The sequence below is a fragment of the Notolabrus celidotus genome, chromosome 7, assembly GCF_009762535.1.
Source record: "Notolabrus celidotus isolate fNotCel1 chromosome 7, fNotCel1.pri, whole genome shotgun sequence".
In the NCBI taxonomy this organism is placed as follows: Eukaryota; Metazoa; Chordata; class Actinopteri; order Labriformes; family Labridae; genus Notolabrus; species Notolabrus celidotus.
This window is the reverse complement of record NC_048278.1, coordinates 5033764-5060644: the sequence shown is the minus strand read 5'-3', so window position 1 is coordinate 5060644 and position 26881 is coordinate 5033764. Positions and strand designations below refer to the sequence as shown.

The window sequence follows — 26881 nt, the reverse complement described above, 5'->3', positions numbered from 1 at the left end:
CAACAAAATATAGCAGAATTATTCATATTAAACTAAACCTGCAGAAAGGAAACTTTACAGTTATGTAGCATACTCAGTGATGATTAAAGCACAAAAGTAATAGAATACTGTCCAAATGAGCAGAAATTCAACCACAGAAAGGCTCTGTAACCTGCTGTTTGTATGTGGTTCTCTCTATGCTGGACCCAGCTGATCCTGGCTGCTCTGAGCTGGCGCTACGCTCCCAACACGCGTCCTGTGGACCAGGGCGCAAGCCCTCGGATGGAGCAAAGCTGTGTCGCAGCCGTAACGTGGCGCATCCTGTGAAAATTGGGGGTCAGGCTCTCCATTCGCTCTGCTTCAGATCAATGAGTTGTAGTACGAGGCTGAAATAGGGGCTGACTATTCTGACACAAACACCTATAAAACAAAGTATTAGTACACTGTCATCAACCCCACTTCCTTTCTGTCTGTCCCCCTGTTTGTCTCTCTCTCTCTCTCTCTCTCTCTCTCTCTCTCTCTCTCTCTATCTCTCTCTCTCTCTCTCTCTATCCGTCTCTCTCTCTCTCTCTCTCTCTCTCTCTCTCTCTCTCTCTCTCTCTCTCTCTCTCTCTCTCTCTCACCTCACTTTCATGAGCCGCAAAAAAAGGAAAAACAGATGCACACGTGGGGAGCTGCATGAGTCGCAGCATGGAGGATAATTACAGACTGAAGCGACAAAGCAGAATAAAACTTAATTCATAAACATGATGATTCTTTGTCTGTTAAAGATAAGGACTAAACTGCAGACTGGAGTCTCTGATTACAGTGCAAAAAGATGAATTGTTATGGACTACAGTGAATCGCTTCCGTTTCAGCGTAGTACTGCAGACACATCGACGCACACCTAGGCAGTGCTCACGTCCGTCTCAACCACTGCTGCGCATGAGCGACGCAGAACTATAAAATAGGCTTAATCCAGCATCCAACATTGAGTATAGTAGATATATGCAGGAAATACTTTGAAGATGATCCCACAGCTCGTTTCTGATTGTGTTCATTTGTTTGTTTAAAATGCAAACATATTTTCTTCCCGCTGTGTTTCCAGTCTGAAGGTGTCCTGGTAAAATCACCTAAAGTGATCAAACTACACCCAGCTGAAAGAGGTTTAGGTAAGTTAAACTTTGAAGTAGATTAAAGTTATTATAAAAGGTCACTTTTATTTTTTGTGTTTGCTTATACCTCAACTCACCAACAATCTCTCCTTTCAGATAATACACAAGAAGTAACCCTGAACAGCAACATTCCTCTCAATGACATGGTTCCAGGGACAGAAACAAGCACACTCATCTCTGTGACAGGTGATACCAAACTCCTCAACTCTTCAGTCTTTCCTTTTTAACTGAACATGACATTAACATCCTCTGGGGGCCTTTTTGTCCACGCAGGAAGAGAGCACATAAGTTCATTATTGGAGAGCGCCATCAGCGGGAACTCTATGGCCTCTCTGATCCGAGCCCCCTACGGCTGTGGAGAGCAAAACGCGGCCTCCATGACCCTTCCTGTCATTGCTACCACATACTTGGACACAACCGACCAATGGGAAGCTGCAGGCTTAGGGAAACGTGATGAAGCCCTCCGGCACATCAAAAATGGTGGGCTTTATTTGTTAGTGCATGTACCGGATATTTTGTTTGACTTATGAGCAGGTTACAGGATTCTTGACACAGTAGAAAGTTGAATTTGCAGTTTAAATGTTTTGGTTTTGTTCATGTACAGGCTACCAGGCTGAGCTGAGATACCGTAAACATGACGGGTCTTTTGCAGTGTTTGAGAGTCGCCAAGGCAGTTCTTGGTGAGGAATCCAAACACTCGTGAACTTAAACAAGGATGTCTTATAAGGGGTGCCAGTTGAAAAGTTGTGCACACTGAAAATACATTAAGCTCCAAAACGTCATAAAAACGTATGTACAAAAAAGTTAAATGTTAAATCTAAATGTTGATTGTTAAATCTTAAATGTTGATTGTTAAATATAAATGTTGATTGTTAAATATAAATGTTGATTGTTAAATCTAAATGTGAAATGTTAAAAGTTGATTGTTAAATCTAAAATCCAAATGTTAAAGATAAAGGTTGATTGTTAAATCTAAAATCTAAATGTTAAATCTAGATGTTAAATGTTAAATCTAAATGTTAACTGTTAAATCTATATGTTGATTGCTAAATCTAAAATTTAAATGTTAAAGATAAATGTTGATTGTTAAATCTAAAAGTTGATTGTTAAATCTAAATGTTAAATGTTAAAAGTTGATTGTTAAATCTATATGTTGATTGTTAAATCTAAATGTTAAATATTAAAAGTTGAATGTTAAATCTGAATGTTAAAGATAAAAGTTGATTGTCAAATCTAAATGTTAAATGTTAAATCTATATGTTGATTGTTAAATCTAAAATTTAAATGTTAAAGATAAATGTTGATTGTTAAATCTAAATGTTAAAGATAAAAGTTGATTGTTAAATCTAAATGTTAAATCTAGATGTTAAATGTTAAATCTAAATTTTTAATGTTAAATCTAAATGTTTAATGTTAAATCTTTATGTTGATTGTTAAATCTAAATGTTGATTGTTAAATCTAAATGTTGATTGTTAAATCTAAATGTTAAATCTAAATGTTGATTGTTAAATCTTAATGTTAAATGTTAAATCTAAATGTTAAATGTTGCTCTGCGATCCTAGATATTTAGCTAATATGCAAATTCACACTGCCGCCTAGCGGAAGTACCAAAATAAAAGCTTCATAAAGAGATACAGACTTAGCAATAGCAACTCAGCTTGTCCGTTCAATAGTCGGGGTCAGTTCTGTCTCGTTGTGAAATCTCTTATTTGTCCTCTAAAACTGCCTTTCCACCATTCAAGGTGGGCAGACCGGCTAGTAACCCGTAGGAGCCAGTACTGACCGACTATGGTTGGGATATCTGTATCTCTTTATGAAGCTTTTATTTTGGTACTTTCACTATAGAAGGCAGTGTAAATTTGTATGTTGGGCCATTAGTAGGAGCTAAATGTGGAGAATTGTTGCTGGGGTTTTTTCAGTGTGCACAACTTTAGAAACGGCGCCCAATATGTTTAAACTCTGTGAACCATAAGAGTACCAGATCAATGTTGTACACAAATTCATAATCCAAAGGCGATTCTGTAAACCACCTCTCCTCTCTTTTTTAAGGTTAACAGCCTATGTGGTCAAGGTGTTTGCCATGGCCAGCAATCTGGTGAAAGTGCAAAACCATGTGATCTGTGATGCTGTCAAGTTTCTCGTTCTCACGCAGCAACCAAATGGCTTGTTTACAGAAACTGGATATGTGTACAGTAGAGAAATGCGTGTACGTTCACTGACTTCAAATCTACATTTAGACAAACAGGCAAACAATAACAATAACAAAGACTTTTGTGTGTGTGCATGTGTAGGGTGGTGTGCTCGGCTCAAATTCAGATGTCTCCATGACGGCGTTCTGCCTGATTGCCATGCAGGAGAGTCGTGAATTATGCTCTGACACCGTTAATGTGAGTACAACACTAATCTTCTCCTTTACACTCTTCTTTTACATCCTGTGATAAATTCTCCCTCTTGCATTTGTGAATGGCTCACTTGACAGTTTCTTAATACAGAAAATCACAATTTAAGAAATGAAATAATAAAAGACAAAGGGGAAAAATCAACCACCATCAACCCAATAAAACTCTTTGAGTCTTCTACTTTTTACCCTCTGTAGATTTTCACAAATCTGAAAGAAAACATGGTTATTACTACTCATTGGATGTCTAATCCTTCTGTCTAGAGTCTGCCCAGCAGCATAAATAAAGCAGTGACCTACATAGAGACGCATCTGCACAGACTCACCAACCCATATGCTGTTGCAATATCATCATACGCTCTGGCTAATCAAGGGAAGCTGAATCTGGAGGTTCTCTACAAGTTTGTCTCTCAAGGTATCCTGAATATCCTGACTTAATCCAGCACATGAAGAATGTCACAAATCCAGTGTAGTATTGACAGGGAGTGACCGGCGTGTCTGTGTGTGTGTGTGTGTGTGTGTGTGTGTGTGTGTGTGTGTGTGTGTGTGTGTGTGTTCGTGCGTGCTTGCATGCGTGCGTGCATGCGTGTGTGTTTGTGTGCAGACTCGTCCCACTGGCCTGTATCTACGGCACATCAATACCAACTGGAGGCTACAGCTTACGCTCTTCTTGCTCTGGTCAAGGCCAAGGTGAGTCCATCCTGCAGAGATGTGTTAATACTGTATGTTGGTATTCAGAAGGTCAGGTGTTAAAGCTGTTTTTGGCAGTTATAATTCAGTCCAGTTAAAAATACTAACTCTGTAAGGCCAATAAAGGGACACATGCAGTTATCTAAACTCTTTTCTTGCCCCCTATTAATGAAGGAATTTGAAAAAGCCAAACCAGTGGTCAGATGGTTCTCACAACAGAGCAAGGTGAACGGTGGATATGGATCAACTCAGGTAACTCCTGTCAGTCTGGATGCGTCTCTCACTTCTCTTCTTCTTTTACAATACTGTGTGAACTGAGTCGATCTTGCCCTTTCTTCAGGCTACTATAATGGTATACCAGGCTGTAGCTAGCTACTGGGCTATGGCTGAGGAACCAGAGTATGATCTGAATGTCGACCTCTTGTTGCCGGGCAGATCACTGTCTGAGAAGTTGAAATTCAACAAGGGAAACCAGTTTTCCACAAGAACCTCTAAAGTAAGAACACACCCCGAAAAACATCATTTGGTAAATGCTAATAAGTAGCATAGCAGCACAGTGGCCCTATGTTAGCATTCTTCTTAGTGTTTTGTGTTTGTTTCTAAAGACTCCAGTCAATGATGCTTTCCTGTGACTGCATGTGTGCATATTTTATATCTCAACAGTTCAACGATATTAACCAAGATGTACAGGTCATTGCCTCAGGAGTCGGGGAAGCAACACTGAAAGTAAGTTTAAGATTATTCTGTTATCGTTTCTTATCTTTCTTAACTGTAAAACATCTTAAGAACGTAGTGAATTTTTAATTGTCATCTTCAGATAGTGTAATACTTTTTCAGCTAAAACAGTAACTGGTTTATTTGGGACAAGTCCTTTACCGTTTGAGCTTCCAAATATTTAAGCAACTATCAGTAAATATCAAAATACACGTGTTTGGTACAATCAGGTGGCAGCAAAGCCAACAACACAACAGTGGGAAGGTCATTTCATGGCATGAAATTGATTTGATGGTTTTGTCACTTTTTTAAGAACATGTTTTTTTTAACATTTTTCTCAGATGGTGTCGTTGTATTATGTCTTTCCTAAAGAAAAGGAGAATGACTGCCAGAAGTTTAATTTGTCAGTGACTACAACTCCAGGTAACATTCTGATTTGGCTTAAAATGATAGCATTTTTTTTTTTAATCTTGATATTCATTTCTTGCTTTGTTTGCTCATTACTCCTCCTGATTTTGCCACCAAGTATTTTCATTTTTACAAGAAACAGATGAACATAAATCATGAGATCATGAAATGTTTGTCTCTGCAGTGACACTAGATGATGATGAGATGATTTACAAGCTGAGCATTGAGGTTTTGTAAGTACTATCAAGAGATCATTCCAACAAGTGTTTCAGAAACATGACTCTAAAGCTCTAAATCTTCCCCGTGTGCCCATTTGATAAAGGTCTGTCTTTTCTTCACATATTTAACATTCTTATATCATTATTTGGATTGTTCCGTCTGTTCCGTGCAGCTTTAAGGACCCCGACCGCAGTTCAACCATGTCAATCTTGGACATTGGCTTACCAACTGGCTTCATCGCCAACACAAAAGACCTTAACTCAGTAAATATTCAATACATAAAAATGCAGAAACAAACTAAGTACTCATTTTTTCTATTAACAGTATTTTTGTTTGCATGTGTTTTAGTTGTCTAAAGGACATGCCCGCACCATTGAAAAGTATGAGATAAACACTGTGCTGTCAGATAAAAGCAACGTCATCATTTACCTGGACAAGGTAAGATAATGTTCTCTAAACTCTGTTTTTATTCATTTGTATATCTGACAATTAGCGATCCAGTGACAAGAAAAAACAATAACAACAAGAGCAGTTGTACGGTTCCTGAAGGACTTTCAGGGGGCGGGGCCTGCAATGCTGAACGTGTCTGATTGGTAGATTAACCACAGTGTGTTTATTCCACAATAACATCACACACATCTGTGATTCACTTGATTTCTCTTTCTTTCATTAGTTTTTATTTGTTCTATCTTTTTTGTATATGTGTGTACTTTTCAAAAGAAGAAGCTGTGATTCTCTTGATTTAGCAGCTTGTAACAGTAGTCTTCTCTCAGCCCACCGTGAATGTGTCTCTCCCGGTGTTACAGTTTTAAAGTGACCCTGTAAACTGGAGACCTTCAGCTGAACGTGTCAGTGTTTGTGGAGTTTAATAATAATAATAATAATACATTTTATTTATAAAAGCGCTTTAAAAGATTCTCCAAGCGCTTTACAGGAAAAAATAAAATTATACAATAGAAAAGCAAAGGAAAACAGTGCAAAAAAGAAAAAAAGCAAAGCAAAGAAAAGCAAGGCAGCAAAATAAAACAAAACAAGAAAAAAAAATCAATCAATTATAGTTTAAAAGCCTTTGTAAATAGGTGTGTTTTGAGTCCGGATTTGAATTTGGTGAGTGAGGGAGAGAATCTGAGGTGTTGGGGGAGAGTTCCAGAGGGTGGGGGCAGCAACAGAGAAGGCCCTGTCCCCCCAGGTTCGGTGCTTGGGTTTGGTGAGAGGGGTGAGGAGTTTACACAGCTCTGCCACGGCTTTTTGAGTTCAAAAGGATTTTAAAGCTGTGTTGATTCAGTGAATCCATCTGTGATGAAATATAGCACCATCTAAAACAGCGCCAGCTGAGTCTCTTCATGCTAACAGGCTAACTGTTGTGTTGCTCATAATGAAACCTGCCTGTCCGTCTGCTTCTATGGTGTCATCTGTGATGAATGGCATTCGTCTTTGTTTTACTGCCCTCTACTGGTCTGGTGGTGTAGTGCATTTACTTTTTCTTCCTCCATACGTCACTGGCCTGATTTGCACAACCTGGGACTTCAACCCTGCAGTCGAAACGCAGACAACAATGGGGACACAGGAAACTTTTAGTTCAGGTTAAAGTAGTTCTGGGGTCTTTCAGCCCCCAGAACTCTTGGTCGAAATGCACCTTAACATGTTGTTAGCAGGGGCCAGGGAGGAACTCTTTCACTAGCCCCACATGACCCTGCAAAGATCCTCACCTGTAGGCAAAGAGTACTTAGGAGTACCTGCCCTTGGAAGCTGGGACCCAACCTCCATGCATGAGTGTGAAATTAGGCTCACCAGCTGTGACAGGAAGTTCCAGTTTATCAGGTGACATGTTAACCCAATATGTGTGACTATAGACAGCAGAGTTCATCTTCAACTTTTCTTTCTCTCTTTTTTTCTGAGTAATATGCTGGTTTTGAGAAAGAAATCAACCTGACATTGATACATTACAGGGCTTTTCAATCACATGCCTAAAAGAAGCCCCCATACCCTAACCCTAACCCTAACCCTAACCCTAACCCCTAATTCTGCTTTTGTCTGGACAGAAACATGTTGTACGTGTTCTTCCCACACACCTAACATACTGCACTTGTGCTTGACTTCTTCTTTCAGGTTTCGAACCAACGGATAGAGGAGATCACCTTTAGAATTCATCAGAAGATGAAAGTGGGCCTTTTACAACCAGCTGCTGTGTCTGTGTATGAGTACTATGAAAGTGAGTATCAGAGACACTCAGAGGCGGATCCAGCGTCAGGCATGTGACGGCAAAGCTGATCTGTAAAGAGATTTGTTTCTCACCACCTTTCCAAACAGTTTACCTGTAAAGTACTGAAACGAGCTTTGTTAAGGAGCAACTGGAGCTCTTTGAACATAGCTATGTGCGTGTATGAGCATGCTGTATGTTCACCAAAGCAATCTTGTGAGTAAGGGATAATGTATGGTTAGCAGGTGACTCAGGGAAATAGAATCCTGAAAGGGTGAGACAAGACCCCAACGTGGAGCTGTGAGAACTACAACGAAAAGCTGTGAAAACTCAAAATTTAAAGGCAACTGTCTGCACTAGATTTTTGAGTTTTGATGCGAACTAGAAATCTTACATTTGAGCCAACTGATTAGTTTTTGTTGAGGTAACTTATCATTCGTATGTAGTGAAACTTAACATTTTGAGTTCTACAAACTAAGAAGTGAAAGTTGTGCCAACTTATTATTTGTTGTTCAGAAAATGTCCCTTTGTTACTGCATGTTACTGCAAGGTTTTCACACCTGTAAGGTAGCTAGCTAATATTCAAAGCGGCTAACTATCGGTAATGACCATGCCTTATTAAACTAACTAAACAAATTAAAGTGACATTAACTGGTAATCAACTCACCATCAACTGACCAACTGTAAAGCTAGAGTTTCAATACAATACTCAAATAAATACTCTCCTTTAAGGTTATCAAATCCACACAGGAGAGGAAAGATGGCGCCACATGTGGGGAATTGAAAGTGAAGAAGACCCCTGTAGATTTGAGTTGGAGACTCCATTCTTTGCCTGAAGCATACTCAAATAATTTAGCCTCGCCTCAAACCCATGATTTCAAGTTTAGCCAACCTAACTTATGAAATGAGACCAACTTAACACAACACACTTAATACAGGTAGTTGAGATAACTACTTGATGTAGTTTGCAACAATTTTAAGTTTTCATTTTTACAGAGCAGGGGTTTGAAAGGAGGAGCCTTTTTTGTTTTCACCCCTGCTGCCCCTCAAACAGCCTGACAGCCGTTATCAGATCCTTTAACCTCCTCCATGAAGTGTGTTCAAGCGTCATCTTCAGTTTTGTAACTCTTTGTTTTTCCTTTATGCTGCAGAGAAACCTTGCGTGAAGTTCTACCATCCACAGAGGAGAAGTGGAGAGCTACTAAGGCTCTGCAGGAATGATGAATGTACATGTGCTGAAGGTAAACAGACTCAAATGCCACTCCAATGGTTCTCTGTATAAGATTTGAACATGAGAGATATTTGCAAGATAAACTTACAAGAAACACAGTCAAATCTGTTCATCATGGATTTATGGCTGCTGGGTAAGCACACCACCAGCTCACCTATCATACTGCAGTGACACACCTGCTCATGTGAGGCAGGTGGAGCACTGATAACTAGCGTCTCTCTTAGACATCCTGGCTCCTACTCTAAACCTGACCTGAACCTCATTTATACATCCGGCTCAGACTCAGTCCAAAGTATTGAAGGAATAAAAATTTGTTCTTTAATACAGACAGTGAAGGGGCATGCCTCACATGAAGAGGTAACATGTTCCTGTGTTTTCTTCTGCTAATGAAGATTTTTGTGCCTGAAGCGACTGCCCTGCAACCTTTCACTAGTTTCATTAGTTTCTATGCAGGTTTGATTTTTGATGTAATAGATGAAGTTTAATAAAACAGCGTGCAAAACACAGGAAACAAGCACATGTAGGTAACGTCTTGGAAGAACTGGAGCCGTCACATTTTTGTTTATGTCTACTGTGTATTTGCAGAAAACTGTAGCATGCAGAGGAAGGGGGACATCAGCAATGATGAGCGAGTTGAAAAAGCTTGCGAGTTCACAGAGACCAGCAAAATAGATTTCGGTAAGTGTGTTTTTGTTACTTTGCTTATTGAAGTAACTCATTACGTCAGAAGATTACTGCCATTAAATAGGGTCATGTTACACTCCTTCTATAACTATTAGTAAAAGTCACATGTTCGAGTACCTTACTTCATTTATTTATTATCTAGTTCAAATTTTAGTCACTTTTTAAGTATATACTGTCTCACTTTAAATGATCAAAGACACACATACATTATTAGTTCAGTTAATTTTTATTTATTCATATATTAATGTATTTATTTATTCTAATTTATTGTGGATTATTTCATTATTTATAAGATATTAATTTGATCGTATCTTTACAGATTACCTCTCAGCATTTTAATATTTTATTCTTTTTCATTTATTCTGTAGCATCTTATTTTCTTTTAATGGTTTAAAATTTTAGTGTTTTATTATCTTATTAATGTATTTTATTTTGGTGAGTTTAATGTCCTGTGTTGAGTTTTAATGTCTTGTTTTTCCTCCAGTGTTTCCTAATTAAGATATCATGACAGCGTTTCCTCAGTTTGTTCAACAACTTCTTTTTTGTTTTTTTATATATTCTATTTTTATTATTATTATTATTATTATTATTGTATATCATGTTCTTAACTTAACATATGGATTGTGGGATGGCTTTGGGGTCTGGGCTGGGGTTGGGATAGGGATGGGGGGATTGGGGGGGGTCTTCCTATTTTTTTGTATTTTTAATTTATTCTATATTATTTTGACATACAATGTCATTGTATGAAACACACTTTACAAATACAGTCTTTTTGATTTATTGAGAGTAACCCCCTTAAAACCTCTGACTTGTTTAGCATGATGGTTAATTGTTAAATCAGCATGAAAGGTGGAGACTCACCCGTTGATATCAGTACTTCCTTGCTTGCTAGTTTCCCTCTGAGTGTCTGTTTTAGTTGAACTCAAAGCTAGCTGTTGTTGTTTTGGAGCTGAGGCATCCACGGCATCTTGCCACGAGCATTGCAGAGCTATGTTTAATTTGCAAATTCTTCTTCAAACTTGAAATAGAGGTCTAGCTTCTGTCCTCCAGGCACATCTTACATTTAACCTTGATGTTGTTCTTGGTCCTTTTTCTCAAAAAAAAAAGTAAACGCTGTCTACTCTGCCATCTCACTCAAGCACTAGTTGAATTAGCTCGCTACCATGCACACTGACACACTTGACTGTTTATCTCCCGCCGGTACACAGAGCTGACATGAAGCAGGAGGGAAACAGACTCAGTGCAAATACATCAGGGATTTTCTTTTCTGCGGTGACAAAAGGACAATATGTTTGTTTTTTTCTCTGCAACAGATTACTTTAACTACAGAACGAATTCTCCATTACAGCAGAAAAGTCGTCTGATTTACTTTGTAACGTGTGACTCCAACACTGTCAGTGACACATGAACAAGCATTCTGTGTGTTTGTGCAAATTGTCTAACAATATGCATCTTGTTTCCTCCTAGTGTACAAAATCACTGTTGAAGATTTAGCCGAGTCTTTTACCACGGACGTTTACACCGCACGGATCGTTCAAGTCATTAAAGAAGGTGTGTTTGAATTTCTCTTAACCTTAAAGTTCATTTTCCATTTATCTCCACGTGTTTTTATTAGACAGACAGGAAACTCTAGAAAGACATATATATGAGAGGGTTAGGAGTACTTAATGCCACACATGCAGTGTTTCAATCTCACTAAGATGTAATGTTAGACAAGAGGGGATTTAGAGCTCAGTGAGGATGTAAAGTAAAGTTGTTCACAACGAAAATAGCAGCAACATTTCTCCACATTTAGCTCCAAAACTTCATAAAAACACAGTTTGAATTTTTAAAAGTTACTTTTTTTATCACATTTAGAGCAAAGTGTTTGATCTTTTTCCAGTTTGTTTTTGTTGTGACAAATATATTGAAGTTAAAAGCAGTGTTAAATATAAATGTGAGATATAAATCTAAATATTAAATGTTTAATCAAAATGTTAAATGTTAAATATAAATGTTAAATGTTGCTCTGCAAACCTAAATGTTTAGCTAATATGTATATTCACAATGCCGCCTAGCAGAAGTACCAAAATAAAAGCTTCATAAAGCGATTTATATTTAACATTCAAAATTTAGATTTAACATTTAGATTTATGTTTAACATCGAATTTAACATTTAGATTTAGATTTAAGATTATAATTAACATTTGGATTTAACATTTAGATTTAACATTAAACATTTAGATTAATATTTAATATTTAACATTTGGATTTATATTTAATATTTAGATCTTACATTTAGATGTATATCTAATACTTAGATTTAACATTTTGATGTACATTTAACATTTAGATTTTTATATAATAATTAGATAATCAACATTTAGATTTAACATTTAGATTTAGATTTAACATTTAACATTAAGATTTAGTTTTAGCATTTAGATTTAAGAGTGATTTTTAACAAAAAAATATATTTGTCCCAACAAAATTAGATGTTAAAATATTCCTCTTAATTTGTAAAAAATGTGACTTTTCATAATGCACACAACATTTGAACATTTAGCTTAATGTGCAGAATTGTTGCTGATATTTTCAGGTTGTACAACTCTCAAACGGCGTCTCATAATCTTTGAGTTGTTAATAAATATTTCCTAAAGAGGCGATAAATGAATCACTGAGATTCTGTTTTTGGGAAAGCATATAAACTGTTGTGCATGAATTGATAGAAAATGTGTGAATGAGTGGAAAAGCATTGCTTATGAATTAAAGCTGTTTGTCTTTTATTTCATTATTTCCTCCTTCTTTATTTGAATAACAGGAACTACCGACGTGGCTCCTCTTAATATGCTGCGAACATTCCTCAGTTTTCCACACTGCAGATCAGCTTTAAGTTTGACAAGAGGAAAAAGCTACTTAATCATGGGAGCATCCAAAGATATCAAAAGACAATGGTATGTTTGCTTCTCTAGTATCTTGTGTGATGTTATGAGTTGTGTATGTTGCCCTCCTAAAACTGTCTACAAACAATCTTCTTGTTACTCTACTTTTTATTCTTCCTACTGCTCTAATTCAAAAATGTTTGTACCAATTAAGTCCACACATCTAAGTGTTTCTGAGACTCTTTATTTCACACCAACACACCTGTTGTTTTTTTAATCTCTCTTCAGGTCTCAGTACGTACTTGGTGAAAACACCTGGGTCGAGTACTGGCCAACAGATGCCGAGTGTCAGACTGACGAACACAGACCTACCTGTGAGGGCATGAAGGACCTGTCTGATAGATACCAAACCGATGGATGCTTTCATTAACGAAACAGGAGTCGATAAAAAGCTCTTTTTAAGTGCTTTTGTTTTGCAGTACTCCCCTAAATGTACAACTTTGTGTGGAATAAAATCAGGCGTGCAAAATTGGCCTTAGCATTGTTGATTTATTTGATTTGGTGGCCCTATCTTACACTCATGTTGCATATTGGATCCTTTTCGCTTATTGGCACATTGTTAAGACAGTAAAATGGGCAAACATCCACAGGACAACACATGCTCTTGTGCTCGTTACACAGTTAAGGAGATTTTCAGCAGCCGTTCGTTTCCGATCCCTGTTCTGCTTTTGGTATTGGGCTGTTTCCGGGATACCAGAAAATCAGGACATCCTCACGTACCTTTATCACTTCAATCCTACACCAGGAACTCCATCACGAGGGCTTTGATACATGCAGAAACACACATGCAAGATTCAAGATTAATTTTATTGTCATTTCCTCTAGTATTTGCATACGTAGTGGAATGAAATACTGTTCTGTGACAGTGCATAGATTAAAAAAAAACCTGAGAAAGAAAGTATATTCAGTCAGTAAAGTGCTTTTTGTGGGCTTCATGCTGACAGGTGACCAGCTGAAATGATTAACCTTCCTGTTATCCTCAAATTTTACTGAGCTGTGCATACTTCTCTATGTCAGCTCCACCCCTGTGTTGTGTGAATCATCAATGTCTTCACAGGACAATATTTCCAACTCCACAGTACAGCAAATATCAATGTTCTCATGGGAAAGATCTGGCCCCTGTCCTTTGTGTTTGAACTATCAGAAGTTCTCACAGAACGACAGGTATGGTGGTGTCAGGTTAGGGCCTTAAAGCAGAGGGAGGTTTTTCTAGATAATAAAATTGTATGTTATAGGGATCTCAGTATCATCCAAAAATAACCAAACAAATATGTGTAAAAAGAAGAAACGTTTTTTTTTATCCCCATGGGGGGGGGATTACATTTTTCCACTCGTGTTATTATTTTTTTGGTCATGCTACACACACAGTTTTTTGGTATATACATACAATTTGATGCACAAACATGCAGGGAGAGATGTCGGAGTGAGGATGCTGCCATCAACCACGCACCCCGAGCAGTTGGGGGTTCGGTGCCTTGCTCAAGGGCATCTCGGCAGTGCTCAGGCAAGTGAACCAGCACCTCTCCAGCCACCAGTCCACTTGCCAAACTTCGACCATACTGGGACTTGAACTGGCGACCCTCCGGTTCCCAAGCCAAGACTGAGCTACTGCCGCCCCAGATATTTCTTGTGTTTTAACCCTCCTGTTATGTTGCGGATCAAATTGACCCTTTTTAAAGTCTATTTTAGTTAATATATGCCTTCCAAACCAGCTAAATGCAGCTTAAAAATATGGGCAGCATGTGACAGAAGAGGAGTTGTGTTAATTTATCAACATCACTTCATAAAAAATACAAAATTCAAAATAAAATAAACAAAAATCTATGTCATGTGAAACTATTGTATTTAGATTTAGGGCTTTCCAATGTACATTAAAAAAAGTTTTAACATGAATTTTAATGAAAATCGAGTTCTCCTCATTGAACCATGATCTGTGAGAATCAAAGAACACCAATGGACCCAATCTTGATTTAAATGGTAAGAAATTGAGTTAAAAAATAGATTAAAAAAATTTGTATTGGGATTTTTTGGGGTTCTGACACTTTTGGATAATTGAATATGACCCAGGAACATTATTGCTGTTCCAGAGAAATGAACAGAACAGGAGGATTAAACAGCTAAAACAGCCAGGGGTCAAATTGAATTTTTTAAAATATACAAGTGGTATTTTACATGAAGTGTTATCTGTTTATCACTGTGGAGCAGGTCTGAAGTATTTTGATTGATAAGTTTTACAATACAAATCGATCCAGGGGCATAAAGAGTGCAAATGGTAGTAAGCATGTGCTTAATCTATGTGACAATTATGAGGGGAAAAAGTTCTCACCTGTAAAGGTGCATATCGACCAAGAGTTCTACTTTACCCTGAACTAAAAGGTTCCTGTGCTCCCATTGTTGTCTGCGTTTCGACCGTGGGCTGAAATCCCGGGTAGATTGTGCAAATCAGGACCAATGACGTATGGAGAAAAAAAAAGTATTAAGTAATATTTTGAAATCTTAATAAAAAACTAAACTAGTATGCATTCCCAGGAACTCCCTCTGTATTTCAACAACTGTGTAAACTCCACAAACACTGTTACGTTCAACCGAAAGTCCAAGGACCTTTGAAAAGTACTACCCCCCAAGCAGGGGCTTTCCAGGGAGGAGATTATCTACCCCTGAACAAAATTTAGACCCTGGTTCCCCCGGTCAAAACGCACGTAGTTCAGGGGTAAAGTCCCTAGTTCCGGGGTAAAGTTCCTGGGGTTGAGAAACGCCTTAAGGGGTCCCTGGCCCCAAAAAGTTTGAGAACCCCTATTATAGAGGATACTTATCATTATCAGTAGAGTTTGCATCTACTACATTAACTATGTTAGTACATTGTTGTATTCCCCTGTCCCATGTTGTAAGCTACTATAACAAAATACATTTCTCCCAACGGGGGACAAATAAAATATATCTTATCTTATCTTATCTTATCCTATCGTTTTTTTGAGGGAACAAATATTAGACTTAATTTGGTATGAAAAGAAACCTTTATAACTGTGTAAAATAGTGTGAAAATGAGAACTATATTGTGGTTTCAAGTATGGATTTTTGACCTATTTCACAGTTGAACACTAGGGGGCAGCAGTGCGCCAGGAGGCATCGTGTAGTCTGCAGTAAATAAATACGCCGAAGAAGACGACGTGACGCACTTCCGTCCCTCCAGCCGCCGGGTAATCATGTTTTCAGTGTTTCTCGGACTGTAAAGGAGACAGACGCAGACCAACACTCCTGCAGGCGAGCTACATTAAATCTAACAAACCACTCTGAGAGATTAATCTAACTCAGGACGTAAACTCGGTCAACAGAAAAACCTCAAAGTTTCCAGGTCGAGCTGCTTCTGAACATTTCCTACAATGGCCAAGGTTCAGGTGTTAAATGTTGCTGTGCTGGACAACCCGAGCCCGTTTAGGAACCCGTTTCAGTTTGAGATCACCTTTGAATGCATGGAGGATCTACCGGAAGGTGAGTTTTGTATCAACTGTCATGCATATGTCCAGTATGGAAAATGTTAAATTGTAGCCTCTCTCCTGGTCCTGTGTGCTTTAACAACATTAACTTATCCATCGTAGGGTTATAAGTTAGATTTAAATAATTATTAATCATCTGATGTTCACTTATAACGTTGAAAAGCTCGACCTGGGAGATATTTCATATGACATGTAGTTAAAAATTGGCGCTGGCGCGTTTGTGCTCGGAGCCCCGCCTCCTCTGCGCGGTGATTGGTCCGTGGAGGTTTCCCCGAGGAGCTGATTGGTTCTTACAGCTTTGTTACTGTAGCAACAGACAAGCTCGATGAGTTGCCGCGAACTGCAGGAGAAGACAACAGGGAAGCGGTGTGAGGCATGTGCTGCAGAGGAGAAGGAAATACATGTTTATACTGTGAAAACGGATTAAACATTATTATTTTAACCATTGCTTCAACATTTATTTATCTTATTTAATTATTTATTTCTTTTATTCATTTGATCTTGCTATCTTATTTTTAACTTTTCTTTCCACTCTTACTTATTCTATTAATTTTACTGTGTTGATTTTATTTTATTTCATCTTTACGTATTTTATTTATAATAATGCTTTTATTAATTTTACCATTGATTTCTGCCTGTTATTTTGTGAAGCCCTTTGGGCTGCATGTTTATATGTATGAAAGGTACTATATAAATAAAGCTGAGATATCACTGCGGCTGCAAATAACTAATAATTTAACAATTTTTAAAAGTATTTGGCTGATTAAAATATTGTCACAAGGGACCTCTGAATATATGTATTGCCTTTCATAATTATTAAATAAAAATAAAGGTTAAATATTTAGATTTTATTCCACTTTCCATGCACATTTTAATCTAATATACATTGTTACATAAGCCAGTAACATGTCTTTGATGGATTTTTAAATTAATGGAATAGAAAAATACATTGGGTTATGCTCTGGATTTCAAAACATGACTGATATTTATTTTAGATGTCAAAGTAAACAGCATTATTCTACACATCATAACAGAATTTATACCAAAAACTAGCCTGTTACCTTTTTAAATTTGATAGTTGGTCATTTCTGATCAGAAAAATGATTGATCTTTATAGAAAAGACAACAAAAGCACCTTGTGATCACATTTATCAATTGTTTCTAATTATTTTAAAATGCTAATAATCTACCTGATTAGGGTTGCAAGGGGGTGGTAAATTTCCATGGGAAGTTAAGCTGGGGGATTTTGGAAATATTCAAAATTGGAAACTTTCCATTAGAATTTATGGGAGTTAACTGGGAATTGAGGGTAATTTAATGGAAAGGTATCATATCCAAGCATAAATATTTGTTTTGTTATAAGCAGACATCCATTCAAAATAATACAATTAAAACTGATGTATTTGTAAGTAGAACTTTATCAAGTGTTAAATATTTTATTGAACAATCAATTCTTTCATTGAAGAACAAAAACATGAATGTTTAGTTAAATATTACTCATCTCCCCAACCCAACCCATTCAAAAATTAACAAAAATACAATCCTAACAAAGTCCCATTCAAAATGTTAAATGAAAAGAGCCGCTCTCCCTCCAACAAAGTCCCATTCAACATGCAAACAAAAAAGTATCCTCCCTCAAGCTTCTCAAGCCTAGCCTCTGCTGGATTCTAGAGATCATCTGTGCTTCATATGATGGAGGAATGCACAGTGCATGTAGGGGGCGTGGTCTCAATAGCCCTGCAGTAAGCAGTGTGCTATATGCATGTGATTGAGGAATAGCAGAGATATTCAACTGTACTTGCATGAAATCTGGTTGTTTTAGTCAGGATTATGCTAAAATATATTTTCTCCAACTATATTTAAGTTCCCTGTTAAGAGCCAACCTTCAATTTAGTAAACTCCTGGTTTATTCACGTTAATTCCCATGGATAGATTCCAACTTTGAAAATAATATTGCAACCCTACACCTGATGAATCTATCTATCTCTGTTGTCAACACCCCTTCTCTTTTGTAAAAAGAAAACCACATTTGCTGATAGTGTTCCCTGTGTGTAAGTGATATGCCTTGCAGATTGAATTATACCCTTCTAAGTCTCACTTCTGTTTGTGTGATTGCAGATCTGGAGTGGAAGATCATCTATGTCGGCTCAGCTGAGAGCGAAGAATACGACCAGGTGCTGGATTCTGTTCTTGTCGGCCCGGTCCCGGCTGGAAGACACATGTTTGTGTTTCAGGTGAGTAATCTGTGGCCACATGCTACCTGTCATCCTCTTTGAGAATATTTGCAGAATACAGAACAATACCAGAGTAACAGCTCCATGAATGAATGTGTGGTTAATTTGATCTGATCTCATGCTTTCTGTGCTCCCGGCTCAGGCTGACGCTCCCAACACCGGGCTGATTCCAGAGACTGATGCTGTCGGAGTCACTGTGGTCCTTATAACCTGCACCTACTGTAGGCAGGAGTTCATCCGCATTGGTTACTACGTCAACAATGAATACACAGACCCAGAACTACGAGAGAACCCTCCTCTTAAACCTGATTACGCTCAGGTAAGACAAACACAAACACACCACAGCAGCCTGCATACCACACATTACAGGGGCCAAGCCCGAGAGAAGGCTCTATTCACACTGATTTCTACTGCCCTCTGCTGCTCAATGATACACATGACAGAGACCATTTAGATCTAATAAATATCTCCTGTGGTTAAAGAAGTGATGACTCTATTTATAGAGTTTTAGATACTGTCCTACCAATTTATCTGTGCATTATTCTCCAACTTGTTTTAATATTAACACACTGCATGTGTATGTGTTACCTGCATACATTCATCCCTGATCCTGTAAGCATCTTAAAATAATTACTTCAGATTTTTAACATCAACTACTTAAAATCAGCTCTGAAATGCTTAAAGCTAGGGTTAGTAGCCAGAACTAGCATGAATTTGAATGTAGCATTTCCCTCAGGACTCCGTCTCCCCTCGAGCCTGGATGAAAATACTTTGAATTTGGAGAGGAAAGACGCCTCTCCTCCGGGGGTCATCCCGGAGGTATTTTACCCGCTCTTGGTGCCTCATTTTCGGCTGCGTGAGTCTGGACGTGGCCCCTGGAGCCTGGAGGAAAATACTTTTAATTTGTTTCCTCGTGGTTGAAGGAGTTCTGCGTCGCAGTGTGTGATGTAATGCAGCGTACCGCGACGTGACGTCTTGCTGGGAAATTAATTGTTAGAAGATTCTATGACATTTGAGGTGTACAACTCTAATGGAATTGATCAATTGGAACCGGTTCTAAGTCGGATCAGGTTTTCCATTCCCACCCCTAGCTACAGCTGACGTAAACTTCTTCCTTTGGGCTCCCATTATATTTTTCAGTGCGACTGTCATCCGTCGAAACATTAGCACTGCACATGTTGCAAGTTTCCGGCGGAGTTGTTAGCAAAAGAAGTGTGACATCCACCGAATCTGCAGAGTCTCTGTAGTTATCCTCCATCATGCGGGCAAAAATGCACAGACCGACTGGCGCTGATGAATTAGGAGACGCACATGGCTGTTGTAAACACAGAGAAGCATAGAACTGAGATGAATAGATCTGCCATATGGATCGGCACTATATATCGGCCCCTTGGCACCGATATCCGATCTAGCTTTTTGAGTCCGATCTGGCTGATATCCGATACCAGGATCGGGTTGGTGCATCCCTAATAAAAACCCCTCCAGGCACAGACAGGCAGTTAAAAGTGTCTGGTTTCTTTTGCGTACACTTTGAGGCAAACTTTGATTCATGGCATTGACTAAAAGTTGTACGCCATACTTTTATCCTCGCTAACTCAATTTTCCCACAGTGTGACAGACGGAGACAGACAGACTGTTCTTTTGCTCCAGCTGCATTTTCAAAGAAAGCAGTGCTGCAAATATAGGGGACAATTTCGGGAATGGGATTTTCTGTAGTCTCTGACAGTTTCACTACCAAGTGTGCGAGTCAGATTAGCTCAGAGCTGTGAGTTTTTCCGCTTCCAGCACATCTCATCCTCGGCTTTCAAACCGTAGCAACATTACAGATGACTTCGGCATGTACTCAGCGTCGGTGCAGGAACATATCTGAGTCATGGAGTCTTTCTAATGTGCCATATTTACAACCAATTAACCCCTCACCTCTATAAAGGACCCACTGTTAACAGGGCTCTACACTAAAGGGTGACACTGGAGTGGATTTTCACTCCTGTCCCATCCCACTCCCACAGAAAAAATTCCTGTCCTGTCCTACTCCCGGTGAAGTGACTCCCATCCCGCTCCCATTCAGAATGACTCCCGCTCCTTTACTGCTCCCATTTTTTTTCTTCTTTTAGCCTTTAGTTAATACGTACTTCAACGAACAAAAGTGCATAAAGGCATTACCTTCACAATTCACATACTGTACCTGAGTTTTGGAAAACTAAGACCCGAGCACTCATCTTGGTTTAGGTGTACGCTCCACTTCTGATTCTTGTCAGCACTTCACGTCACATCAGATAACCCGTTTGTTTTTGCATTATTTGCGGATGCAACACAGAGGTGCTCCTCCGCCTGCAGCGCATCGATCAGCTGTTCAGGTCTGCAGCTTCAAAGTCATAAAAATGCAACTAAACTTAATAATGAGGGATTCTGACCGTGCCGATGTCATGCCGTTTACTGCGGACACACGTGGACACCTTTTATGAGCCAGAGTTTACAGAGGAAAAGGAGATTTAATGCAGCGGAGGAAAAAACAGTGAAACTTCAAAGCTAAACTGGAGAGCAGGAGAGATTATGACGTTACCTGGTGGTGCAGGTGTGTAAACTGTGAGCTAATGTTTACAGTTTACACACAATGAACCAAGAACACTTCATGCTGTCACAAGCAAGACTTAACAACAGTCCCTCTAGACCTTCCTGCTCCTGTCTGCTCCCGTTAACTTTTTTATCCGGTACCGTCCCAATCAGTTGATTAATAGCAAATTTGACTCCCATCCCGCGGGAATCCTGTGACCCGTGGGATTCCTGAAAAAATGTCAGCCTCTCCACTTTTCCACCGGTTTCACTGGTGCTACCAACTTTCTCAGTTGGTCGCACCAGCACATGATGTGGTTGCTCCCTTTTTTTGGGGGGGGTACAGCATGACCATGCATGCTGATGAATAGTTGTCTTAATTGGCATACTGTAGTTTTGTATGATGTTAAGATTGACAGTGACTCGAGTTATGATATTTGTAAAATATTTTACTGTGAATATGAAGTTCATCTGCAACAAGCATATATATATAAATATTAAATATAAATCTGGAATATTAAATTTATATTTATTAACAATTACATTTATATTTAACATTTAGATATATATTTAACATTTACATTTATATTCAACATTTATATTTATATTCAACATTTAGATTTATATTTTACATTTAGATTTATATTTAGCATTTGGATTTAACAGTGATTTTAACTCAATATATATTTTTCACAACAAAACTAAATGTGAAGAAGATCACAAATATTCCTCTAAATGTGATAAAAAAGTAACTTTAAAAATTCACTCAACATTTGTATGACGTTTTGGAGCTACCTGTGGAGAATTGTAGCTGTTATTTTCTGTGTGCACAACTTTACAAACGACGCCCCATAGTTTATAACTACACTCAGGAGCCGACAACAAATCAAAGTAAAACATTACATTTTTCAACCATAACATTTTCAAGATGTTTATTGTTGAAACACAATCTACACTAACTATCTAAATGGACCAAGAAGAGGTGGGATCAGCCAGCGGTGTCTTCGTACATGCGTGATACATTAACAGTCTGAATGCAGAGGGGTGAACGTCCCCTGCTCTGAATGCAGCTAGGAGGGACTCACATCTTCATCCATTGCTCGTTGAGTAGAGTAAGAACGATACATGCTTTCATGTCAGTCTCCAAAAGTCTCCATTTAACACCAGAAAAAGTCACTACATTTGTCGCTTGTCGCTTTTTGAAAAAGGGTGGCTATAGGGGTTTGTAAACTGGCTCAATGTAGAGACAAAGTCACTAATTTGACAACACTGCGTGGAAGTGTTAAACGTGCATAAAGAGTCTGTACTTCTTTCAAACACCATGTTTGGTGACGACCCTTTGATTCTCTTCATGTTATTCCATAAGTTTCTTTAAGGCTTTATTTATTTTTTATTTATTTGTAAAGGGACCATGTACTATATTTAACATAAATGTCAGCATCTGATTAGGGATGACCACAATTAATCGATTATAGATTAATTGATTGTTAAGAACTTACTCGAAACACGCATTTTTGTTTTCAATTTTCCGTCACGTGGAACAAACATCATGTGGTCTCATATTACACTCAGCTATCAGGGAGGTGTTTTAAGTTTAAGGCATGTTTGGATGTGAATCAGCTGTTTAATGGTGTTGAGCACAGCGGAGACGCTCAGCTGGCGGCTGCGGCGCGCGTCAGGTCTCCACGTGCGCTTTTTTAAAGAGGATCAATACAAAACTTCTGCCAACAAAGACACGAAGGTTGACAACTGGATATTTCCCTCCTTTGGATACGAAGGCAACAGACAGGTGGGAAATTCAGGTACACTATGTTTGCAGAGCAGCAACATCAGAGCCGTCTGGGCTTTTCTGCAGCTGGATAGTGACCCGGTTGCGTTCCCGGCTGACACCTGATTGAATACACGTTTATTTTTCTCAATAAGAACGAGTAGGCAGCAAACTGGACACTGCGAGTCTGAAGTATGCTTCTGTTAGTAGTCTCAGGCTTCACTTTATAAGACTATGTCCGCGGAGAATATTTTAATGAGCCTGATCGTTGATATTCTGCGTGTCAAACATGTACCCGTATTCAATCCCGTCAGTTAGATGCATTTTGTTGCTGTAGAAAATACAATTTAGGGGAAAAACAACGTATATGGCCTTGTTTTTGACGTAAGAATAATAACGTTTTTTTTTAATCAATTAATCGATAATTGATCGTTAACATTTCCAAAATTCGATCACGGAAAATACTTAAAATGTACATCCCTACATCTGATGCATTGTACCAGAGTTAGCTTAAAGCTAATTTACATCTGCAGTCCATTGGCAGGTCACAATTAAAACATCACATTGAAAAAACGCTGGCTTGCACACACACACACACACACACACACACACACACACACACACACACACACACACACACACACACACACACACACACACACACACACACACACACACACACACACAAACAAACAAACAAACAAACAAACAAACAAACAAAAACAAACACAGTACTTTATATCAAGTTAAAAGTATCAAATCAGTGGTTGCAGTGTTGAGTGTCCTTTAGCAGACTTTTCAGTTGGGTTTTGAAGAGATTGAGAGATTCACAGCTTAAAGCTGGATTACCAAAAACTCTGCTGCTCTTTTTTTTTCACCCTTTTTTGCAACAGTCCCGCTTTTCTCTCAACAACCAAATGTCTGAAGACCCGAGTTAAAGCCCCCGTTATTCCAAATAGCTTGACTTCAGGCCCCGTTGTCATTCGCTGATTTGGACTATATTAACATTGACATCTAAATTACACCAACACTCCTTTCTTTCTCTCAGCTTCAGAGAAATATCTTGGCCTCCAACCCCCGAGTGACCCGCTTCCACATCAACTGGGAGGGCTCAGCGGACAAGATGGAGGACTGCGAGAACGTCGACCCGTCCCCCAACATCACCGGCATGCTCCCCCCGGCCTGTTTACCGGGAAAGATGCCCCCTCTTGGACTGATGCCGGACAACTCCATGGACTGCATGTAAGAATCAACGGACTGAGACGATGGGCCGGAAGCTCTGCGTCTCTTAAAACATCACAAACACATACGGACAAGGAGGCCACGGACACATCCACCCACAACATGGACAATTACAGAAAACAGGGCTTTTATTTTTATACAGCAAACTCATGAGGGAAGAATCTGACAGGAAGCCTTTCACACACAGATCTGCACTACCAACTCTGCCTTATTTCACTTTCTCTGTGTCTGATGACGTTTACGCCGAGCCAGAGGAGTTCACGAGATCATAACAGATATTTTCTTGCTGGTTCCCTCTCTGTGAAGTTCATTTTGTCCTCTTAAAGGGACAGTTCAGGGTTTTTAGTGAGGGTAATCACTCAAGCTGAGTCAGCTTGAGTCAAGACATAAGGGGAGCCGGTCAGCTTGGCTGACTGGCTCCCCCTATGTCTATTAAGCCACAGGGGAAGCCGGTCAGCTTGGCTGACCGGCTCCCCCTGTGGCTTAATAGACACGAGGAGCCGGTCAGCTTGGCCCCCTTTGTCAAGAAAGCTCCCGGAGTACCAACCGCCACAGCTGGAGTCAGATCTACCACGTATTTAAGCTAATTTTAAATAACTCCAACCGAGGCACTATTCTCCATAAGTGAGCGCTCCGCTAAGTTTCTCAGCTTCACTATGTTGTCAGAAAGCCCATTTATTTGTGCACTATTCTTTGACACCACATTATTGGGTTCTTCTGCCTGCAGCAACACTCATCATCTAGTTTGGTGTCACAGATATGTCGTGATTTAGATATTTTTGCATCTCAGTTTGACACCATCTCATGCATCAAATGCCCAAGATCACCCAGCAGACACAGTCAGGGCTGCAGAGTTTGTTTCAGCTCGGCTGTTTGTCTTCCCCTTCTGCAGCTAACACTGTGATAAAGCTAACATTTCATGCATACGATGGGTTGTGGCATTATGCAATAAAAACCAGTTAGAGTCAAACATTTACTTTGAAGATGCACTTGCATTCGCACAGAAGTTTACCCCCGCTCTCCTTCGGCCTCTTGAGTCTGCGTCCTCAGTAGTTGGCATGACATCGTTGCTGTCATGTTGCCGGCTCATTTTTTACTTTGATTGTATCTTTTTCTCTTTCGAAGCCTGCTGATCCCAACGGCGGATTAGTGCGCTGCAGCGTCAGAGAGTATTGCAAAAACAAATCTGCTCCCTGATGGCGAAGTAAATTGTTGAAAAATTCCAAATAGAGTTCACTTTCACCAAGAGTCATGTGTTTCTTGTGGTAGAGCTGATTGACAGACTGGCCTCTGCTCCTGCACTCCGGCCGCTTTCTCAACAAAGGAGCCGAGCCGACCAACATCCCAGAAGGCCAACACACTTACTGTGACAAGAGTCTCACAACCCCACTGCAGAAAAACTGAACTATCCCTTTAAGCACAGATCAAAGCAATGCCACTCCAAGTAGATGCAGCATTTGCTGCTTACACTTAATACTTCTGCAGGTTTGTCTCATTTGACATCAATTTAAAGCACTTGGATTACCTCTGCGTTTAAAAACACAGGCATTGTTCAGGTTCCTGTTAAAAGAAGCAGCGTTACTGTTAGCCTGAGCGCTACCTTATACATGCAACTCCATAATCATGCTTCCATAACAGGACCCAGCTGTTTTACATGTTCCTTTACATGTGGGTCTGTACTCAAACACAAAGAGACAAAGGTGCATGATGTCATGTTGCAGTTGAATCGTCCGGATGATGTGAGCATACTGTAAATAATGGTTTCCCAGCGCTTATTGTGTGTTAAATAAGAAAACACGTTTTTTTTGTGCTTACTTTATATTCACTATTTGTATCGACGTGGTTTTGTTAATAAAGTTTCTTTGGTTGATTCTGTGATGCTTTCTTGTTATAGCCACAGTTTCTATCCGCACCAGTGAGGACTGAAGAAAAGCAACAGAAGCGAGCGTGTGTGTGTGTGGGTGTGCACATCGGCCTCCACTCTGCCTCCTTCCTTCTTCTTTCTTTTTTTCTTCAATTTCATTCATAAAATTCAGCAGTATCACGCCGCCATTTTCACTCCAGTCTCATGTTGCTAGGAAACTGCAGCACAAGAGGGAAGGAGGGAGGGGGGGGGGGGACTGTCTGCTATCACCCATTTTATCTCTCCTTAGTAGAAGAGACTAACTCCTCCATCCATCTGTTAGCTCAGTCTGCTGCTCACATGTCTCCTGTGTTTAGAAAGACTCTGGCATGTTAAAAGTACACATGCATGGAGCTTCAGGGTTGATGTGCCACCCTTCAAATAGCTGCAGACTGAAAATGAGAGACTGATTTATGCTAATAAAGCAAATAATTAGAGTTATGTCTATTTATTAAAAAAAAAAAAAACATGATTTGCTTGCTCCAGCTCTTCAGATGCAAGGATGTGTCATTTGACTTTACACTTTAAGGGTGACAACCATGCAGAAGCAGCACCTTAGATGTGTATTTTAAGAAATGTCACAATAAACCAGACAGTGATTGCACCAGGTCAAACAAGCAGTGAAAATAATTGCTCAAAGCTGCATGTTAATTTTCAGAACCTGCTGAATGTCCCTCTCAGGTTGGAGCAGTGATAGTAGTTATGGATCATTTTACATAATCAAGGAGGGGGCTGTGTTAACTATTTATAGCCTCCCCTTTTTTTTAACATAGGCCTTTATTCCCTTTTAAACTCCAATTTTCAGCAAATTAAGCTTACAGTTAGAAACACCTGCAAACCTTTCCTGCAGGGATGAGGGTCTCAGGTATCTGCTGCACAGGTGCACGAGAGAATGACAGTACAGCTGAAGGAGTCTGGTCGTCTCACAGAAATCATGCAGCTCTTCTCTTTTACATCCAGAACCAATGGTAAAACAGATTATCTGTTGCAGGGGTTCCCAAACTTTTCAGCCTGCGAGCCCCAAAATATAGGTGCCATAGAATTGTAACCCCCACTGTCCCTCAAAGTGATTTCATGTGGCTTCATTT

The 26881-nt window shown here is 39.2% G+C and overlaps 2 protein-coding genes across 2 annotated transcripts in view; both read left to right on the top strand.

Moving 5' to 3' along the window:
• Positions 1 to 13071, top strand: part of LOC117816012 (complement C3-like) — a 44943-nt gene extending 31872 nt beyond the window's left edge. The window contains exons 23-43 of the mRNA XM_034688063.1: positions 1067 to 1130; positions 1230 to 1319; positions 1407 to 1613; positions 1738 to 1813; positions 3184 to 3340; positions 3426 to 3521; positions 3797 to 3947; positions 4137 to 4222; positions 4397 to 4474; positions 4563 to 4718; positions 4886 to 4948; positions 5278 to 5359; positions 5529 to 5577; positions 5736 to 5826; positions 5912 to 6001; positions 7673 to 7775; positions 8915 to 9004; positions 9580 to 9672; positions 11146 to 11229; positions 12479 to 12611; positions 12828 to 13071. Of these exons, the coding sequence (XP_034543954.1) occupies positions 1067 to 1130; positions 1230 to 1319; positions 1407 to 1613; positions 1738 to 1813; positions 3184 to 3340; positions 3426 to 3521; positions 3797 to 3947; positions 4137 to 4222; positions 4397 to 4474; positions 4563 to 4718; positions 4886 to 4948; positions 5278 to 5359; positions 5529 to 5577; positions 5736 to 5826; positions 5912 to 6001; positions 7673 to 7775; positions 8915 to 9004; positions 9580 to 9672; positions 11146 to 11229; positions 12479 to 12611; positions 12828 to 12969 (2181 nt within the window). The 3' untranslated portion in view covers positions 12970 to 13071. The remainder of the gene's footprint in view (positions 1 to 1066; positions 1131 to 1229; positions 1320 to 1406; positions 1614 to 1737; positions 1814 to 3183; positions 3341 to 3425; positions 3522 to 3796; positions 3948 to 4136; positions 4223 to 4396; positions 4475 to 4562; positions 4719 to 4885; positions 4949 to 5277; positions 5360 to 5528; positions 5578 to 5735; positions 5827 to 5911; positions 6002 to 7672; positions 7776 to 8914; positions 9005 to 9579; positions 9673 to 11145; positions 11230 to 12478; positions 12612 to 12827) is intronic.
• A 2694-nt stretch (positions 13072 to 15765) lies between these two features.
• LOC117816649 (histone chaperone asf1b-B-like) lies at positions 15766 to 25760 on the top strand. Its single transcript, XM_034689012.1, has 4 exons — positions 15766 to 16088; positions 18212 to 18327; positions 18470 to 18646; positions 23697 to 25760. The coding sequence occupies exons 1-4, from the start codon at positions 15980 to 15982 to the stop codon at positions 23892 to 23894; spliced, it is 600 nt and encodes a 199-aa protein (XP_034544903.1). The 5' UTR covers positions 15766 to 15979; the 3' UTR covers positions 23895 to 25760.
• Positions 25761 to 26881: the final 1121 nt, after the last annotated feature.

Coding starts and splice junctions, on each gene's coding strand:
- LOC117816649 (XM_034689012.1), top strand. CDS start 15,980: ATGGCCAAGGTTCAGGTGTTAAATGTTGCTGTGCTGGACAACCCGAGC. Junction 16,089..18,211: donor CATGGAGGATCTACCGGAAG/GTGAGTTTTGTA, acceptor GTGTGATTGCAG/ATCTGGAGTGGAAGATCATC. Junction 18,328..18,469: donor GACACATGTTTGTGTTTCAG/GTGAGTAATCTG, acceptor CTCCCGGCTCAG/GCTGACGCTCCCAACACCGG.